Consider the following 20486-nt stretch of genomic DNA (forward strand, 5'->3'; position numbering starts at 1 on the left):
AGGAGGAGGGTTAGGATATACGGTCTTATGGCTTTTTATGTTGTATGGTTTATTGACCACGCAAACAGTATTTATTGCATGCATTTATTTTCTAATTGATGCACGAATACTGCATTTTAGGACGCAATAGTTTGAATACATATTCTAAACATCCTTCAAGTCTCATGTTTATTTTATGGTGGATGAGTGAGAGCGAAATAGGGTGTTCTGTTGCCACGATTCCTGAGAGGGCAGAGAGTGTTATGTTCTGGGGTGCCAATTCACTAGTTTCTCTGGTAAGGTGAGGATAGCCAGTCAGATTCGGGCTCATAGATACGAAAGTTGTATGGTTACTCAGTCCCTCGATGTTGATGTTCTATGGTCCCAAGCACAGTTCTGTTCCGGAGTAAGATCCCTGCAACATGGTACCACCAATGTTTTGGTCAGGTACTTACTTGCGAGAACCCAGAGTACTGCTTATCCACAATACCCTTGCACCTTTTGTTGGAGACGTCCGTGGTGTTCGAGATTTGTACTCCAGTTTTTAGGGTCCACCTAGTTCTGTTGGTTTTTCAAGCTTGAATATTAAAAGATTTATACCCAGTTTGTGCTGCACATGGAATCCATTGTAAATTTGCTATGGCCCAGCCCCTACCCATTACTGTTAACTGCAGCCCTGCAGTAACTCAGCATTTGATACAACATGGAGACCCTAATGCAGAAGCTCCTGTGATTTTCATTATAGAAGCGGACGTAGTGTTCCGCTTTGAAGTTTCTTATTCCTGAGCCACATTACCAGCTGTGGATGCGAATGATAACACTTTTCAAGAATACTCCACGCCTCCGGCACCTAATGCATATCGTCCTCATGCACTTCTTTAAACTCCTCTTACTGTCTGGGAACACCAGACTTGATTTACTGGCACCCAAACCCATAGGCTTGGCACTGTTTGAATGGGCCCCTTGAGTACTGAAGGGGCTACATGGTCAGCACTAGCGTGCTATACCCATATCCAGATTTGGGTAATATACATTTAGTGCAGACTCATGCTTTATATAATGTTCTTGTCCTCCTCTATAGACGTCTTACACAATATATCTCACATGCTTTATTAGCTGGTCCAGCTAGGAGCGGTTTGCAGGACAGGCCCAACAGCCTGTAGGGCCTGCCATTAGTCCTGTCACTGTTCATTCAGTTATGGACAAACGGCCCATGAATCGCAAAAAAATACCATTCTGGATCGCCCCCAAAAATATATAAATCTTTTTTCAATTTTTTTTTTAAAGATCAACTTGAAGCTGAGTTTCCCTTTACAGACTACAAAACAAGCACAGAATAATGACAATGTGCTTACACACTGGACCGTTCCCACTCTGGCTAACTGAAACATCTGGGGACTATTTTGACACATTTTGTCATGGCACTCCCTCATAGCCGTTCTACGGAGCATCAAACAAATACAGAATAAACATGGGACAGGTCTTGCCCTAGATTTGCGGATGAATTTTCCTGTTGTCTCCAAAATGATGCTTTCTAATGTTACAGGTGAAGCAGAGTCTTTAGCTATTTGTCAGCGACTTGCCACAGTGGCAATAGCCGAACGCAAGTTGCCTGCAGTCATTATTGCTAATGTATATACGTCTTTAGGATGTAAAAGTTTGGGAAACAGACCATCAGTACCACTGCTTGGCAAGCCCATCTCAGACAAGGATGCCAGACCGGCCCATGAGTTTCCTAAGAAACCATGGGATAAATCTAAACAGCAACAGAAAGGTAGACAGTGTGGAGGCACTCCACCCCCAGAGTAAACCAGCATTTACAATGCAAAGGTCTCAGCATTATTAAAGGTAGAGCTATTGGCATTGCTCATGACTTTTTTTTTTTTTAAACATAAATAAATGGTATTGTCATTTACAATCGCAATAGGTGAGCATTAGAGTAGTAGAGAGGACACATTCATTTTGTTAGGCACGGGGAGATGAAGTGATCTGTCCAGAATCCCAGGATGTTGAGTACCCCTGCCGAGACTCAAACATGTTACTGCAGCTTCGAGGTCGACCCTCTAGCCTTTAGCACATTCATTGAAATTTTTGTATCTTTTGCTTATAACACTTCAAGGGATTTCTTACTCTTTCCTTCATGTGCTGCAGCCCTCTCAAACCACCCATAGTAATTCTACATGTTACTTATCAATGCCGTGGTTAGTAGTTTCCCTCAGCTCCCCCAGTCTTGCTTTTTTATTATGATATTTCAACACCCAGCCCTACTGCAAAGCTCTCTTTGCTCCCTCAACCCTGCAGGCTCCTTCTGTCCGCCAACCAATTTAATTTAATTTTTTGCCGAACCTTTCAGTATCACCAAACAAATATTTACTTTTTTGCTGATGTCAAACTGCATGGGCAAAAAGATTTGGCAAATCCAAAAGGCAAGACTTTTGGCGTTGCCTATGTTTCTTCTTCCATTGCTTTGACACATGTGTTAGTCTGTTAATAAGCGCTCACGCATGACCTTGGTGCTCTCTCCTGTTCTAGTGCTTGTACTGCTCCGTTGGGAGGGCCCACTGAGTGTGTCACAGTGACGTCATGTGAGTGACGTAGGTGGATTGCTGCTGGTGAGAGAGCCACCTGAGGCAGGTAGGAAAGATCATCCAATCAGGACTGGAGCTCCTGCCCACATCATGCCTTGGGGGGGTTTCTCTATGGTCTGACCCCTACGTCGTACTGTGTCTGTGACCCTACGTGTTTAACTTTCGAAAGCGTCATTTTCCGACATGCACTGACTGGCCGAGCCAGCTGCTAGCACGATCACGACAAAAAACACTACGTACAATTACTCTGAGGGGTGTGTAGCCCAGACCTCTTCTAGGCGCTATGGAGATGTCATCGCGGAGGGTGACACCAACCTGGCACAATCACTGATGTTCAAGGGGCCCGGGTCCGTCTCCAGGTTCCTGGAATATTATCCTATAAGAGAAGAGAGGCGGTAAACTTCGTAAACACTTACCTGGGGTTGTCAGTGGGTGCCTGAGGCCAAGGTCTGGCAGGTAAGATCAGGAGCAGTGCCTTCACACCAGAGCTGTGCCCGAGGTCCAGGCGCTGCAGGTAAGGTTAAGAGGCGGAGCTGTGGCCGGGGTCCAGGCGCTGGAGGTGAGGTTAAGAGGCGGAGCTGTGCCCGAGGTCCAGGCGCTGCAGGTAAGGTTAAGAGACGGAGCTGATCTGTCCAGGTGATGTCAGCTGCTATGTCAGAGGTCCAGGCTTTGGAAGAGTTGAGATGAGGCGCTCAGGTCAAGCTTCAAGGGACGAGGAGCATAAAGAGACGTGTGGGGGCCGCCCCTCCCTCGCGCACACGCCTCTTGTGACAGGTCACCAGTGAGAACATGAAAGTGATTCTGAGGCAGGAGGAGTGGGGAACACCGCATGAGTCATCGTGTGTCACATGGAGGAGACCCCGTCGCGCTGTGCCATATTTGTTTAAGTATCCTAAATAATGCTTTTACCTTTCTGCCATGTTGATATCACTTTGTTGAGTTCTAAAGCCTGAGTGGCAATTTTTGAGGCGCGTGGCGTCTTCAGCACTTGTTGCACTCCCTCGTCTCGTTCGTATTTCTTAGATAAATGCACAGATAATCCTTTAATTGTTGGAATTAAATATTGCCTACAACATCCACTGCTTTGCATTCACAAACAAGTCCTGACCACCCCCTTTAACACTTGCTTCCCATACTGGCCCCGGCTTGCATTTCGTTTTAAGAACAAACAATGACGTATGGATTTACTATGGTTGCCCATTTAAGACAGATCAAACTCAGTACATTATGTTTAAATAACATTCTAGAAAACCGTAACGTTAAAGGGACCCGCTGTCCACTCTCACTTCATTATTCCTCCACCCTCCCTGCGGCCCCCGTCGCCCCCGAACCTTCCAGCATGCTGACGTACATGAAGACACAAATATCACACACAAACAGACGTGCACACTCAGACGTGCACGCGCAGGCACACAGCTACAGGAATGTTCGCACAGCACACAGGCACGGAGGCATGAGCACAGATACTGGCACACCACGCCGCAGGCACGCGCACACACTTACGGATGGACTGACGCAGCTGCACACACACGTGCACACGCAGATGCACTGTTACACGCACGTATGGGCACAGATACTGGCAAACATGCAGAGACTGGTACAACCACGCGCACACATTCAGCATACCCGTGTAGCACAGGTACATGTAAATACAGACGCACACATGCGGTGGGACATCTCAACACCTAACACTGTTGATACTCACGGCTCCCCCCCCTCCTCACATCCCGCAGCAGAGCTGCCCGCGGGGTCCCTCCGAGGCTGAAGGACGCGCAGGTCCGTGGCAGCGAGGGTCGGAGTCCATGGAGATCCGGAATCGGACCGAGCATCCAGCGCAGTGTGCTACGGTCAAGCTTCTAAACGCCTGTCTGCCCACAGAAAACGAGACGGCGCGATGTGTACTCTTGGGCACACAGACTGCTAGATGGAGGAGGCTGGGTGCCAGGAGGCCCTACGCTGCCCAACGAGACTGCTGCAGCGCGATGTGTGCTCCTGAGGCTGAAGGACGCGCAGTTCCGGGGCAGCGAGGGTCGGAGTCCATGGAGATCCGGAATCGGAGAGCATCCAGGGCTGTGTGCTACGGTCAGGCTTCTAAACGCCTGTCTGCCCACAGAAAACGGGACGGCGCGATGTGTACTCTTGGGCACACAGAGACTGCTAGGTGGAGGAGGCTGCGACTTCTTGGGGCAGCGGTCGTTGTGAAATGGCCTAAAGAAAAGCGCCGCCATTTTCAGATTTGGGGTCGTGTTTTTTGCGCTCTGAGTGACAGACGACGTCACAGGGCTAAAGAACGCAAAAAATCACGCCCCCGAATCCGAAAAAGATGGAGCTTCTTTGGAGGGACGACTCTCTCCTCCAATGGCTGGCTTCCGTTTAGGAAGCCAGCCAATGGAGGAGAGAAAGGGCAGGGAGGCGGGTTCTAAAGCCCTACTAAGCAACATTAAATCTCCGGACCGGAAGCTGCGCAAGCTGCGCAGCTTATAGGTCCCTCGACCTAAAAAACTAAAATAAAATCCCTAGGCAGGTATCAGTCTTTTGATGCACGTACTCCTCGTTCCTTTTAAAAATTGTCAAACCAACATTACAACAGAGGAAGGCAATGTCACTGCAGAAAAGCAGAGTACTTGAGACCAAAAAGGCAGACAACGCTGGTCAGAACAGAAGATAAAGAAGGAGGATAGACCTCCATATAAACCCCCTTTTCAGAAAAAGAAAGTTGCAGTCTGAACTGCAAAATATGCCACAGACGGTGAGAACCCTCCTCCTGAGCGGGAGTTGGGTGGAGCCTCTCCTCAACGGCATAGCAGAAGTCACCATAGTACGCAAGAATCGTCACCAATTTCCGGTAGCGAAAGCAACAAACATTTATTATGGTTGAAACCGCGCAAACCAACGTAGCCGCTCTGGGACAGATAATATCTTTTGGATATTCAAATTTAAGGTAACATCAAACGCAGCATTAAAGCAGTAGACTGGGACAACTTTCTGCCATTCTCTTGGCAGAGGTTCATTGGCCCCCACCTTTTGTTCTTGAATGCCCCCAAGGTGAGGATACCATTCTCCCTCCTTTCTCACATCTTGTCAATTACGACGTCAAACAGGCTATGCAGTCGAATGTGCCCTTGCATTGGACCTTATACTTTATCGTAATCATACTGGTTGAGATGAAGATGCCCCTTATGTTATTCCTATACGATCCACGCCTCAGGTACTACCACAGTATCCTATTAAACGAGATGCAAAAGCACCTGTCAAAGATTCTTTCCAACTGTAGTACCAGGGGTTGGATGAACCCTGTGTCTCTCAAATGAATAATCCTCTTCTGTCTGTTCTGACACCAGACTATTCCTATCATATTATTTTAGATAATAAACATCTGAATAGTCATACATGCTTGTTTGCGGTGTAAAATACCCATAGTACGGCACTTAATAATGCGGTCCGTAAGAAATATAAAACCACTTTTGACATTTCACATGGTTTTTTCAGTCACGGTTTGGCTCCTGAGAGCCCTGACAGGTCCGCCTTTAGCGACTTAGACTTTCAAATGCATTACGCTCTATTTCCTATGGGCTATAAGTTTTTGTGGCACGAAATGTCTCTATTCTTCATGAAATGGACCATGATGCTCTGTCCTATGTAAATAATAACTACCCAACGGACAATATATTAAACCCTCATTTGGCGAGAGTTGATAGCATTACATTGCAATTTGCTGAACTTGGGAATAAGTTTAACCTCTTCCGTGCGTCCAAAGGCCCCCAGCCGTCTGACGTCACGGTGGGCGTGTGCGGAGGCGGCCAGGGGGTCGTCTGAACACACGTGGAATTCCTACGCACCGCGGGGGAATTCCGGCCGGAGCAAAGCGGCTAACTTCAAAAAAGTCAAAACATTGCTTTTTTGAGTGTCCTTTTCTTTTGGGTTATGAACTTACAAATGAAGGTAAATGACTTGCCCTCACTTTCTGGAGAAGTAAGCACAGCTGAAACCTCAAAGTAGACTTAAAAATGTACAGTCCCTGCTGAGAGTTTTTAAGTTTGGCAGAACAAATATACCCTTAATGCAGAACGTAATAAACCTCTTTATGCCCTGATTTTTCCACTTCCTTCTGGACGTCGGAACGGGGTAAAACATTTAGATCTTTACAATATGGCTTATTTGAAACACGACCCTTACACACATGTGCCAATACCACGAACTTGGATATTTGTGTTTTCCAGGGTGCCATTGGGTTTACGTATGTCACTTTTAACGAAGGTGAAAAGGTACCTATAGCATATAAATCGCATTTATAATCAGCTGCAGAAATGCGTTTAGCTTCTACTGAAAAAATATTGACTGCTGTACAAATCATCATTCTCAAGGATTGGTCTGTTGCTCAGGGTAAGCGCATTATAGTTGTTTCTTCAGTGCCAGCCTTAGTGGCCGACACTAAAGCTAGCGTTCCTAGCGAGAAAGCCCTTCATCCTAGATTGATTCAACGGGCTAAGTCCTTAACAGCTGTCGATGTAGACTTTGATTGTTACCCTTCCTTGCAGACAAGAATTTTTGCAATATGAGCATGTTTATCCTTTACCTTTTTCAGTTTTCCATCTTGATCGATATAAATATATTTAAAATGATGGGTTTCGCCCAGCCTCCTATAGGTTGTAAGCAGCATTTTTCTGCCGCCTGCGCCATCGTAATTGGCTTCATGTTAGATAGTGTTTTTCACCCTGAAACAACTCACACAAGAGACTGCACTGCGCAGATGGCTGAACTGAAAGCTTTACTTATTGCACTGAAAAATACGGATCATGAATTTCCCAGACTTATAGTGTGTGATTAGTACGATTGTGTACAATCTTTCAATGATAATTTACAATTTTGGCAAAAGCTGCTTTGGGTTAAATTGGCAAATCTTAAAGATAGGTTACCACTAACTCAAGTTATACATATATGGAGTCATCAGCCTAGGGGTGCACATGCTGTTGGAAATTCTCTGGCTAATGAGGTTGCCAAAGCTGCAGTAGCCACAGATACTGCAGATCTCGCTTTCAATCTCGTATCGACAATGATATCTTGGCTGCCGTGCATGCTTTTCAAAACGGCACCCCTTAACCCCAAGAGCTTTCCATCTAAATTTTTTTATAAATTTTAATCACCTGACTGTTGGCGATCGAGTAATACTCAACGCTGACCAGAGACATGATTTGAGGGCAATTATGTTGTCGATAGAATGAACCGGGAGTTAAAGCAGCCCTGAATGGCAAGGGTATTAGGTACTGGGCACGGTTGGTTGAACCATCTCTATGGTGTTCAGCAAGCATTTAATAACCTCTGTAAAAGATCTCTGGGTGGGCAGACACTGTACGAAGTTCTTTTTGGCATCAAGATGAATGTTCCAGACCTTGACAGTCCAGAAAGTCAGATCTTGGTCCGAATGAAAGGTGCAGCAGCATTGAATACTGTGGCAGTCACTCCGACATGATTGTCACCGCCCATGAAGGTGTAGTCTCCGCTCATGTGGGAGTGACTGCCACTATTTCACTTTTACAGCGACATTATTGGTGGCAGGGTTTGTACCACCAAACTAGAAAATATTCCCGGCTGTGACATATGTCAGCAGATCAAAAGTTCACATCTTCTAATTTGAAACAGACCTTTTGGCTGTATTTACTTGGATGGTTGCAGTCGAATTCTGCTCTAGGTTCCTCTGGGTTTGGCCACAGCGCTTAGCTGAAGCTTGCACCATTATTGAAAAATTTCAAGTGTTCGTCTGTATTCAATGCTGCTGCACCTTCCATTCGGACCAAGATCTGACTTTTGCTTAAAAAGCACACCATGATTCGATAAAGTCCATGGGTGTACAAGAGCATTATTCTTCGCCATATAGGCCGGAGGGCAATTCTGTTGTGGAAAGAATGAACCGTGAATTAAAGCAGCCCTGAATGGCAAGGGTATTAGGTACTGGGCACGGTTGGTTGAACCATCTCTATGGTGTTCAGCTAGCATTTAATAACCTCTGTAAAAGATCTCTGGGTGGACAGACCCAGTATGAAGTTCTTTTTGGCATCAAGATGAATGTTCCAGACCTTGACAGTCCAGACATTGTGCTGGCTGCCGCGTCCTTTGACGTAGATAACCGTTGTGCTATCTTACAGGACCTTCAAAAGTCCAGCAACGCTCAATCACTCAAAGATTTGCCTACATCTCTTCCTCAGTGTGCAGATGATTCGCATCCAATCTCTGGCTGGCTTCCAAAAGTTAGCGATCTGGTTCGAGAAAATGTGGCCAACAAAAATTAATTTGGCCCTACGTAACGTACTTGTGTCACAGTCCTTGGCATCCAAAGGACACGAACTGTAACTTTTCCACCACTTCCAGGATGTAAAGACAAAGCTTTGTCTCCATTGAACATATCAAATTACATCATGTGGCCGATTCTTCATAGTGTGCCATGGAAGTTGTTCCTTTCCAAAAGACTTTTCTTTACAGCCCATGAGCATCTCCAAAGCTGATCCTTCCCAACATGAGGGAGGATGGGATGCGGAGACCCCTACCGATAGTTTACCTGAAAATTCCTCTTTCTACTATTATATCTTCTACAATTGATGTCATTTATATAGATCCCCCATTGGTTAATCGATTTTTCAAGCCCAACTGCCAAGTCACAGCCTCCTGTTTTCCAGCTGAGTACCTCGGGTACTAAATGGATCAAGACAAATTTTCTTCAGACAGTTTATCTGTATTGCATCCGCCTCCAGCACGGATTTGTGGATTTATTTCATGGTTAAAATTCACTTTTGGATCATACTCTTTTTTTTATGTGGATTGGATTTCTGATACTTTTTTTCTTGTTAATCAATGTCCATTACCTCCCAGAACATTCTGCTACAGAATTGGTCGACAGGGTGCTTGCCTCTCATTTTTCTTGTCAACTATGCAGCCGTTCCAGTGACTGGGGGAATTTTTGGGGGTAAGGTTCCTTTTGACATATACGACCCTACAGAGATCCTGCAGATACCGGGATGTTAAAGGTTTCTATGGGTGATGTCATAAAACAGGGGTTATATTCGAATGATTGGGATGTTGACACTGTAAATGCAATGCTTTATGAAGTAGAGTATTATACTGTTTTTGAAGCAGGGGATCTATATCTCAATTCTGCTCATTTTACCGATTTGTTCCGTTATCATTATGGACATCAATCTCTGCACAGATCCAGTGGACACACAGAGGGAACATTGTACAACTCCCCCTTAAGGGATTTCAAACAGACAATTTAACATATTTTACAGGATATGACACTTCAGACCCCACGTTATATTATTTCAAATCAGTTCTAACCCCATCAAAACTAGATATGCTTACTCACACCAAGCTCATGTATACAGCTTTGTTTGTCAACCAGTTAGCCCTTAAAGGTTACAATTACTGGAAAGACAACATAGATTTGAGATACAAAGTCCTGGTAGGTTCGGAGCACGGAAACCTTGTTTCGAGCCTGTTCAATTCCCACACAAATACATTTCTGGAACGAAACAATCCAGCAGACTACTCGTTCGGGTTTGGTAAAAATTAAGACCATTCCCTCAGTTGCCCACTTAGATGACTGGCAGGATTTGACAAACTATACTGAAGACCAATTAAATAGCATGGTGCAGAATGGTACATTTAATTCTTCATTTGTGGGTCCTGGCGGGTGGTTATTGTGGCCGGTGGACACAAATGGTTGTCACGCTTGTTTCTCAATTCCACGCCAGGGTTTAAATAAAGCAGACCAGATCCCCTATGCGAGCTAAGTGTGCAACTTGTAGGCTGCATTTTCTTTTGCATACGTCTCTATGTAAACACATTTACATTGTACTGCATTGTACTTTCACATAGAACTTGCATGTTATTGCGTTCTGTTCTTTTCCTGGGAATAAATCTGAACATACTAGACAAGGGAAAACAACAATGTACCTTGTTATTCTCTCTGTCCAGACACTACCTCCTCTAAAATTTCAACTTGACAGCTTCTTCTGTTTAAAAGAACAGCAGTCTGACTATTAAAACTTCGGCCAAGTAAGTGATTAAGAATGATATGCCGTTTGCTGGGATCCTAAGAATATTGGCAATTTCTTTTGTTATAGCCTCAAGTTTTATTTGTACACAGGACAGCAGGATTTACCCATTAAAAGACCAAATGTACATAAACCTGTTTTCAAAATCAGGATCCTACCTTCAAACCTTTGAAATAAGAAGTTAGGAAGCAGACTCTAATCTGGGGAAGCATCAAGAAGCTTGTATGCTATAGGCACATTAGTTTCAAGAACTAAATAAAATAATCTGTATAATTTTAACATTGCTATAACTCTTCCATGTCTTAAATATCAGACGATTATGGGTAAATGGAGAGAAATCAAAGTAACTTCACAGACCAGACCAGGAATCTCCTACTGATTAGGATAATGGAGTCTGCTTTAAGATGCGCAGACAGCTTACACATCCTGCTTTCCCTTACGGTAACGTTACAGTAAAACATTCTACTGGAGGGGACGGTTCTACAGCAGAGTTTGCATCGGACAAATGGAATGAGACAACACCCCATGGTTGTAAAAGTTTAAATATATATATATATATATATATAACAAATTGTAACAATGTTGTCTGTTAGGTCTCATGTCACCCTGTGCTGCTCACATTTTAGGGCCAGTTTTCCACAAGCAAACAATGCAGCAAAAATGTTCAACTGCCTAAGTAATTTAATTTTGTCAAAAATGCTTCAGGTTATTTAAGTGTGGGCTTTTCATCTGAAGGCAAAAACTGCAATGTCAGAATGCTTTTAAAGAAGCTCTAAACTTGGAATATATATTTCTTTCAAAGCCTGCAGCTATGAACTGTGCACATGGATTGTGTATTACACCAGGTTGAAGGGTAAGCAGCTGAGGTGAAATTTCTTCTTGGCACAGTGTCCAAAGGTGTGTGCTTGTAAAATCATTTCTAAGCCATTCTTTTGGGGTTTCGATGCAGGAAACACGAGTTCTGTGATTTGCCCCATATGGCAGATAAAAACTTTCATCAATTGATTGTCTCTCACAAATGCCTACTTGAGTTAGAGTAGACTGTATTATACTTTTACTAGAAATGAAGAAAGTCCAAGCACAATGAACGACCAAGGGAGCAGTGTACAGAATAATGACTTATCAGAAGCAGTGCCATTTTGTAAGAAGTAAACGCTCAATGTGTAGAGACCCAAGACTATCCAGATGGAATGCAGTTGATCAGTATGAAATTGAATTGAGCTACATGGTTTGCATTATGGCAAAAAATGTGGCATAACTACCTGTCTTGTGGCATCAACATGCTGTACTGTTTGCTTATTCTGGTTATAAAATTTAAAAAAAACATTCACAGGGAATGTAATCATTCGAAATACCACACTTCCTCATCCATCACAGTGCAAAGTAACGAGTCCCACAGCACGATAATCGTACCTGGATGGTTCTCACGCACGATATGGAAACATTTCTCACATAGAATCAAAACAAAGACAACCAACACACTTCCAACTAAACACCCTACATGGCGTAGAAGGCGGCCCATGCAGACAAGTTTTGTAGCACCACACAAAGGGAAATTAAGTGCTATATACATGTTACAATACAAATATACAAATCAATGCAGGCTCCACATTGCATTACTGTACAGTGTCTCCTTTGCAACAGGAACACTTCTAAATGAGTTGACAATCCATCAATTGTTACCTACTATGTAATGTAATGTATGTGGTCTTGTAAAGCGCACTGCTGCCCTGAGGCGTCGTGGCGCTGTCGACCGCTGGGAAACCCGTCCTGGCTATCCCTGTGAGATGGTCCCTACTGGGTATCTCCAAGGTGAAACCAGGCATCCCCGGCGAATGTGGGGGGCCGTTGTAGAGATGAGGCAAGCTAATGCCCAGAGTTGCAGAGTGTGATCCCTGGTTAGATTATGCACCGAGGCGAGAATTATGGAGTCCGCTGACCCTGGTCCACGACCCTGCCGCGTCGGGAATTGAACCCTGTTCCCAGGCCGTTCTCTGCTTCCGGGTCTGCCGCCTCTAACCAGTGAGGCACACCACTATACACAGTGTACTGTACTGTGGATTGAAGGTGTGCAGATACCAGCAATGCACTAAGTATCATATAGTCCACACCTTTAGACACAATGGACTCTGGATTATTGTTGTGCTGCCAGCTACTTAAATACCTCATACTTTCTTAAAGAGCAACATGCTATTTCAGTTCCTTACCATTTCAATGATAGCTGTCGGCACTCAAATGTATAGGGTACTGGTGGCACCCATGCTTTTTATAGGAATCTGGGTGTGGCACATCTTCAGGCAGAGGTAAAGTCCTCCTGAGGCAGAGATATCTCCCAGTAGTCCACAAAGACCAGAATCATGCCAGATGTTTAGTATAAATGGAGTATGTTAAGATTCTCATTTGGAAGCTTTGTATTGCATCATTTATACAGCATTTCACTACATTTTACCCACTGTAGATATCCTACAAACCCTGGCAAGGATATGGCCCTCTCAGGAGGATGCTAGCTACTGCTGCTCCAAGTCAAACATTACACTTGGAGCAGTGTGGTAAATGTCAAGCAAAGGTTGAGTGAGTTAGGACTAGTCTTGCACATGGGTGCTGCTGTGATGCAATAGACAAAGAATATTCATAAAAGCTAAGTGACCAAAAGAATTTATGAACTGCTGGTGGCTAGGTTATGTCATATTGGAGAGATCAAGATTTTTTCTTAAGTAGGCAGCAAGGATTCGTTCTTTTCTTTTTTAGGCTTTAGAAGCTTTTCTGGTAAATCTGAGACAGTTTATACAGTTAATAGCTCCAAAAGATTTAACAAAAGGAAAACAAAGATAGCCATGGGTTCCATATGCCCATTTCTTATATATATATATTTTTTACTTTTTCTAGTCATAAAGTACATTCGACCTAACAGGCAGAGATGAGCACATGTTTTTAGGGAGTAAGGGGGCCTTTCCCAATGTTGTAGCCAATAAATAACCTTAACTTGAGTGCAAACGCAAAACATTGGATACCCAAAATTGGAAAAAATAAAAAAAATCATCAAAGAGCAAGGATCTCCCCAACATAAACAATGCTAGGAAAATCCCTGCAAAATGCATAAAAGAGCACATTGTGCACAGAATGCACATTGCTCAAAACCAAGAGTGGGATCAGAAGCACTAACCCACCTAGATTCAAATGATCAATTACTGAGTTGGAGGTTGGCAAAGGAGAGACACGTACTTTTTTGCAGATCAGCAAGACTATCCACTTTGTTTTGGTCACCTGTTTGAATTGGAAATACAAATGAACAGAGAACAGGCCCAACCAGTCAAGCTACAAAGAGCCAAATCCTCAGAGACTTTAGTTCATTTACTGGAGGTTGCTCAGAGACTCCTAATCAACAATGATGAAGCGTAGAAAGAGGACACGCTTTTTGCAAGATACCAACAAGGAGGAAATGGTCAGTTTTTTTATGAAGACACACTTTATGGATTACAGATAAGATTTTGTATTAACATGCCATCATAAACTGAGCTGCCTCTTAGTACTTATGAGTTTTTTCGTTAAAGTATTTTTAATCATTGTGTACATTCTATATATTGTATTAAAATGTGTTTACTTTTGCATATCATTTGCTTATGAGTATTGTTCTGCCTAGCTGACTATTGGGGCCCTGGTTGATTATACTTGGTTTTGTGATCGGGGATGTTACAGCCGTTTTGGACAAATGAGGTTGAGTGAATTAGTATGGATGGTTAAAATCAATTAGTATCACTGATCCTAGTGCAGTGAAATCAATTTCCCAGGAGAGATTTGCTCGTTATGTACATGTGGTACCCCTTCTCTTGGGTGGGGGGGGTCGCTCCCATTCTCTCCTTTTAAACTGAAAGTATTTCTTGCCCAAGTCGCAGGTGTCCGGATCCTACAGCAAGAACTCAGCCCACTGAGTTAATTTACTATCTCATTTTGTAGTTCAGAATGGTGTGAGCAACAGCTAAAAAAAACATCTGCGTTTACCACTCAGATCTGCTGGTGCTCTTACATTTTAGAATGTTCCCTTTGCTGCACGAAACCCTAACAAATTATGCAAATATAATGTCTTTCCAAGAAGGAATTGGGAGGCCACAACTAAAGTGTTATTTCGCCGGACTTCAAAGGTGGAAATCGATTTCTTATACAATTGACTCTTTCAGTTGCATAAAAAGACTTTGTTGGGCATTTCCCAGTCTGCAGTTTCAACAACAGGAGCCGACAGTCTTGCCTAACCCGGGCCTTGTGACATTCTATCCATAGAGCGTTAACAATCCTCTTCAAGTTTTAAAAAGTCTTTCTTCGTGTATGAGAGTTAAACCATGCAGGAGACATTTCCGTGCAGCAGTTTCTGTATGTGGAAAAAGGTATTTCCACGAGGAATGTAAGGAAGCATACGCAGCTCCGAGACATATTCCAATTAAGTGCTATCTTGAATTAAAGACCAGGAGAACTTCATATGCTGCACACCAAACTGAGCATTTGTGTGACAGTTCGGATTACTTGGTCCGGAGTGGGGCAACTCTTTTAAAAAAGAACTTGTTTTTTTTCTCCCAGGAAGATGTACACGTTTAGAGACTTTTGTAGGTGATGTTAAATCACAATGTCATTCCATCAAGACTTAATAGTATGTATGTAAAAGGAGTGGCTGAAACTGGGCAACAGTTCCTAATGTAACGTGGCAAGGAATGTGGACGAAAAAAACATGGTCACCTCTGGTAGAGCACTGTTGTCATATTTGAGAAGGAAAGAAATTCGTAACCAAAACATTTTACTTGTACTCCCCTTTAATGTCGCCCGAAGAAAAAGTATTATGCACAAAATGTTTCTAAATTAATTGTGTGGTCTCAGGACTGACTTACAAAGCTGCTTTGCTCCAAAAACAATATTCATGTATTTAAAACTGATAGGCCTTCCATCCGAGCTATTAATTCCAGGCCACAACTCAGCAGTAATGCAAGCTGTTGACTATGAACCACAGAATGAGCTTTTCGACCCTAAAATAGCTATCTACATTGCTTAACTCGAGCCCAAACTAGGGCAACAGATTTTTCAACTACGGGCGAAACCACAGAGGACTGCATCCCATCTCTTACAGTGGGGGCTCAAGTACTGGATACCAACAAGCACTTCAGAGGGCCAAATTTTGTTGCAAGAAGCTAATGAAAGTGTTGCAATACCTTTAAAACGTATACAAGTATAAGCAAAGCCAGTTAAATATATCCAAGGACCAATTAAATGACTTTGCTGCCCTGTCATGTTTTGTTATCACTTTTATGCCACAAGAGAGACCGGGAAACAGAAGCGGAACCATAGACATAGCAGCATTGATATCAAAATGCTGCTAAAGGGAAAATAATATCAAAATGCTGCTAAAGGGAAAATAAGAACCAAGCTCAAGAGTCTTATCAAAATCAGATTAGCTTTTTTGCAGGCCAAATGGGGTAGTGGGATGTAGTTGGATATGTTACTATTGCCAGAACTGGCCTATCTGTCTAGGGTGGCATTAAAACTATTCAAAGTGAAGGTCTGGCAGGCAAGACCACTGTTTAAGGGACTAAACAGAGATTGCACAACAAACTTTGCATATCTACACTAAGCACATATTTGTACATTCTGTGAAGCGCTCCGATACCCTTGGGTCCAGCTAGCACTATACAAAACTTCTAAAATAAAAAGATTAAAATAAATAAATTCACTACAGTCTGCTCGATTTAAAAATGTTGGTGATACAGAGGACGTGGTCAGAACACAAACTTTGATTTATTGGCCCTAAAGCAAGGTTAGCTCCTAGAACGGTTACACCGTTTTCAGACTGATGGGGATAATGAAGACCAAACGCTATTGGTGCAAACAAAAATAGCAATGAAAAATAGGACAACACAGTAAGGCCATAACTAGGTTTGCAAATGATAAAACAACAAGCAAAAGACATGAAACAAAGTCCCAAAAATTAAAAATTTCTGGGTCCTAATGTAATATGGTTCACTCACGCAGACAGAAATCACATTTCCACACTCTAAATCCTGAAGCAACAAGCTTCCGATATCCAGACGTTTATATATTCATTATTTACCTAAATCGCTAAAGTTGTGTACCTGCACTCTTTAGGAAATCCACAAATAGAGCGAAAACAGCTACCTCTTCGTGCAGATGTTTAATGCTAGCGAGGGCAATAATACGAGAGAGGTTTTACAAAAATCTTTTCCACCCCACATCCTGAGTGAATCTGGACAGTTTCAGCATCCAGGAATTTGAAAAACCTTTACTGCAAACCATGTAATTCACTTTTCTGTTTTGAAGATGCATCTACAAAACGAATGGCTGAACATACGCAGAAGCGTTTTAACTGAACAAAGCATGTTGCAATGCTATCATACACTGGCATGAGTTGGTCTGAGGGTACATAAAAGGAGCAAAAAATATTACATTGAATACTGTTAACAAAAAAGCAACATGTTTGTCTTGTGGTGAGCTCCAAACTCTTAGGACAGGTCACTTTAGAAACACAGGCAGAAAACACAGCGCTCCCAACTGGAGACTGTTTAAATCAACCACAATAGCAATAACTCAAATCAACTAATTTAGAGATGTTTGCTTCGTACATCATCGCAACAACAACTTGAACTGTAATCAGAACTACACTTGCCCTTATATGTCCCAATGCAAAAATAATGGCTTATCTCAAAGGTTGCAACATGATAGTTGCTACTCACTATTAAAGCTTCGAGTCCTGTAGAGATCTGACCTCAAACAGTAGCCTTTCGCCATTAGTGTGTGCGCTCAGGTTGTGTTGGATCTGACTGTGAAGAGTTGGCCTGCTAAATGGTGATCTAAAAGAAGCAGCAGTCAACCGAGGATTAGCGGTAGGGACTGCTGGAAAGTGCCAAATAGAGGCTACCTGCGAGGGATCAGCGCTGAAGGAAGGGGAAAGAGTAGGGCTATTTTGGTGCGCCACAAAGTGGAAGCTGCAAGATATCAGCCAGAATAAGGGTGGGCCAATGAGGAGGAAGATGCCATATTGAGACTGGTGAGCAAAACATGGAAGAAATAGAATGTCACTTAAGACAAAATCTACAATGTGGCTGCTAGCAGATCGCCACCAGTGCTAGGCTAGAGGGGACAGTACTTCAGGGGGGAAAGGGATAGGTTGTGATCCAAGTATTGATCACAGGGTGACGTTGTCAGATAAGAATCGGGGGCTGCGGCGCAAAAAAAAAAAATCAGTTAAGTATTTGGGGAGAGAGCTATTGATCGGCTAGTGACCTAGAGGGGAAGACTTACTAGACGGGGGTAAAAGGGAATGTCAGTCAGGAATGATTCAGTCGAGGGAGGGCAGTCATATTGTGACTGAAAAGAAGACAGTTAGCGGTCCACCCGAAAGTGATTTACAGACAAGAGCCCATCACATAATGATTTCATTGGAAAAGTAGCGGGTGGCAATCCAATGAGAAAGAGTGTCGTAGCATCAGGAGAACCACGTCAAAATTACCTAGAAAGAGGATAGGTCTGTCAGGCATTAATCTGTGCTGGAATGGTGTGCATCAGTAAACCCTAAGGGGAAGAGGGCATGGGGAGGACTGTGAAACTTGGACCGCTGGGAGTTTGTAGAGATTCATGTCTTGGGAAGCGTGACGTCAGCTAGCTAAAATGTAATGTCCATAGATAACTGGTTGGGTGATGGACAGTGATCACGGAGTGTATGAGATAGAGGCCCACATGAAGGGGAGAAAGTGATTCCTGAAAAGGGGGGGGGGGTCAGACAAAGCAGAACAATGTAACGTGTCCTCATCGAAATTAGAAACCAGTGATCTTTGTAGCGGAAGTAACCCGCAATTACAATGATTCATAAGAGGGGGCAGAATGTGTTCCCGGGAGGTCAATGATTCCTAAACAGGGAAAGCGGGCAGACTGATTCATGTGAGATAAGGTGTCTCATTCAGACTAAACATTAGTGCGTACAACGATGGTAAACGACTGGCGACAGCAGGATCCCTAAAACGCTCCTCCACCCTGAATCCACTCTCACCTTCTGAATCCTCTTCAGGGCCATAGCCGCCCGAACACACCGGCCGAAGCGGCTCTCAAAAGGTTCCGCGGGGGAGCGATGTAGGGTGGTGCGAGGAACGATACTCTGGAAGAGGTTGATCAGTACACGGGACAAAAAAAAACGCGCGTCGAGTCAGGCAACCAGAGAGCACCTTCTTCTACTGACAGGAACCTCTGCGGCGGCCCAGCAGCTCTCTCCGCACTGCGCATGTGCCAAACGGCCAGCACGCGTGCCGTGATGACGTCACGGCACACGCTTTTTCTTCGACGCCTGCACCAGGAACTGTATTGCTAATGGAGTTCCATACACCACCGAGGACACGCCCTTCTGTAGTAGACTGAAAGGAGTGGCTCATAAATTGTTTACGCCCCTACGTGCAGAAAGGGGCTTCTGGGAAATGTAGTGTAAAAAGGTGTGCTGGCGGTCACCAAATAAATCTTTTAGATGCATGTATGGAAGTGTAAATTCAAGGGTGCGAGTGAGTATTCCACTTACAAAGGAGCTTTATTAAATCAGGAAGTTGCTGTACAAAATTTGGATCAAAGCCATGAGTTGATGATGAGTGCTACTTGTGGCCTTGGACTGACCTCTGCTGGTCAATATGAGAGGCTCGTTAGCACTTTGTATGATTTCTGAGCGATTTGGTACCATGATTACGTTTTTTTGTGTTATTTTTGCAGATTGCGAACTGCGAACTCGACCCTAGGGCATTGGAGTGCTTTACATGAGCACCGGTTACGTTACACATCGTATTTTTTAAAAATCATTTTTCGTAGGCATGGGGAGATTTAGAGATTTGCTCAGAAAGACAGAATGTGGAGGCGACCCAGAGGCTCGAACCATGGTATGTCAGCTCCAAAGTCGGCAATCTAGCCTCAGACCACATCCTCTCGTTGATAAGGAGAGCCGAACAAGAAGATGCTTTGCAAAAGCCGAGCTTTAGAAATATTTTCTTTGTAAATCATACAACAAACATCCCGTAAAATATGACAAAAGCCACTTAAAAACTTGAAAAGCACATTTCCTTTAACATGCCAAAGCTTTGACATTAATAAGTCACATTATAGGTTCATCGCGAGTGTCGGCGCGTAAATCTGTCTCAATTTCTAGCTCACGGAGTGCGCCAACTGCGAGGACCGGGAGCGGACACCAATAGGACCTTGGTGCTCACCAACTGGAAGCTCAATCAATCAATCAGGGGTTTGTTAAGAGCGACTACTTACCCGTGAGTGTCTCAAGGCGCTGGGGGGAGGAAGGAGTCTAGGATCCAATCCATCAAGGAGGGGGTCTGTCGAAGAGCCATGTTTGAGGTTTCTTGCGAAGTAGGGGAGCAATGTTGTCTGTCTGAGGTGGAGCGGAAGGGCGTTCCAGCCTTTGGTCGCAAGGAAGGAGAAGGAGCGGCCTCCCGATCTGGTCTTTCTGGTGCAGGGTACCAAAGCGTAGAAAAGCTGGGCTGATCGTAGGGTTCTTTGGTGTGCTTGGAATTTGAGTCGGCTGTTCAGGTATGCTGGTCCAGTGCAATGGAGGGAATAGGCATATTTCTGCTAAAACATTCTCATTACAAAGATAGGCAAGGTTGCTTGTTTCAATGCATTATACAGAGAATAGCCACATTACAATAAGGGTGTAATGAGTATAGCTGCCAAGGTTTCAGATTGCTATGTGTGACATTTTCATAATTTCTGTGTAATTATGAGTGACATTTCAACGCTATGAGTGACACTTTCTCGCGTGCAAAATCAAACAACGAAGATGAGGGAAACATATAAATATTAGAAATTGCACCCATTTGAGCAACAAGAAACTCTA

At 43.7% G+C, this 20486-nt stretch overlaps 1 protein-coding gene across 1 annotated transcript in view; it reads right to left on the reverse strand.

Moving 5' to 3' along the window:
- Nucleotides 1–18954, reverse strand: part of UBE2D4 (ubiquitin conjugating enzyme E2 D4) — a 362319-nt gene extending 343365 nt beyond the window's left edge. The window contains exon 1 of the mRNA XM_086943450.1: nucleotides 18657–18954. Coding sequence (XP_086799576.1) covers nucleotides 18657–18680 — 24 coding nt within the window. The 5' untranslated portion in view covers nucleotides 18681–18954. The remainder of the gene's footprint in view (nucleotides 1–18656) is intronic.
- Between the last annotated feature and the right edge of the window lie 1532 nt (nucleotides 18955–20486).

Source organism: Lissotriton vulgaris, chromosome 11, assembly GCF_964263255.1.
Source record: "Lissotriton vulgaris chromosome 11, aLisVul1.2, whole genome shotgun sequence".
NCBI classification, from domain to species: Eukaryota; Metazoa; Chordata; class Amphibia; order Caudata; family Salamandridae; genus Lissotriton; species Lissotriton vulgaris.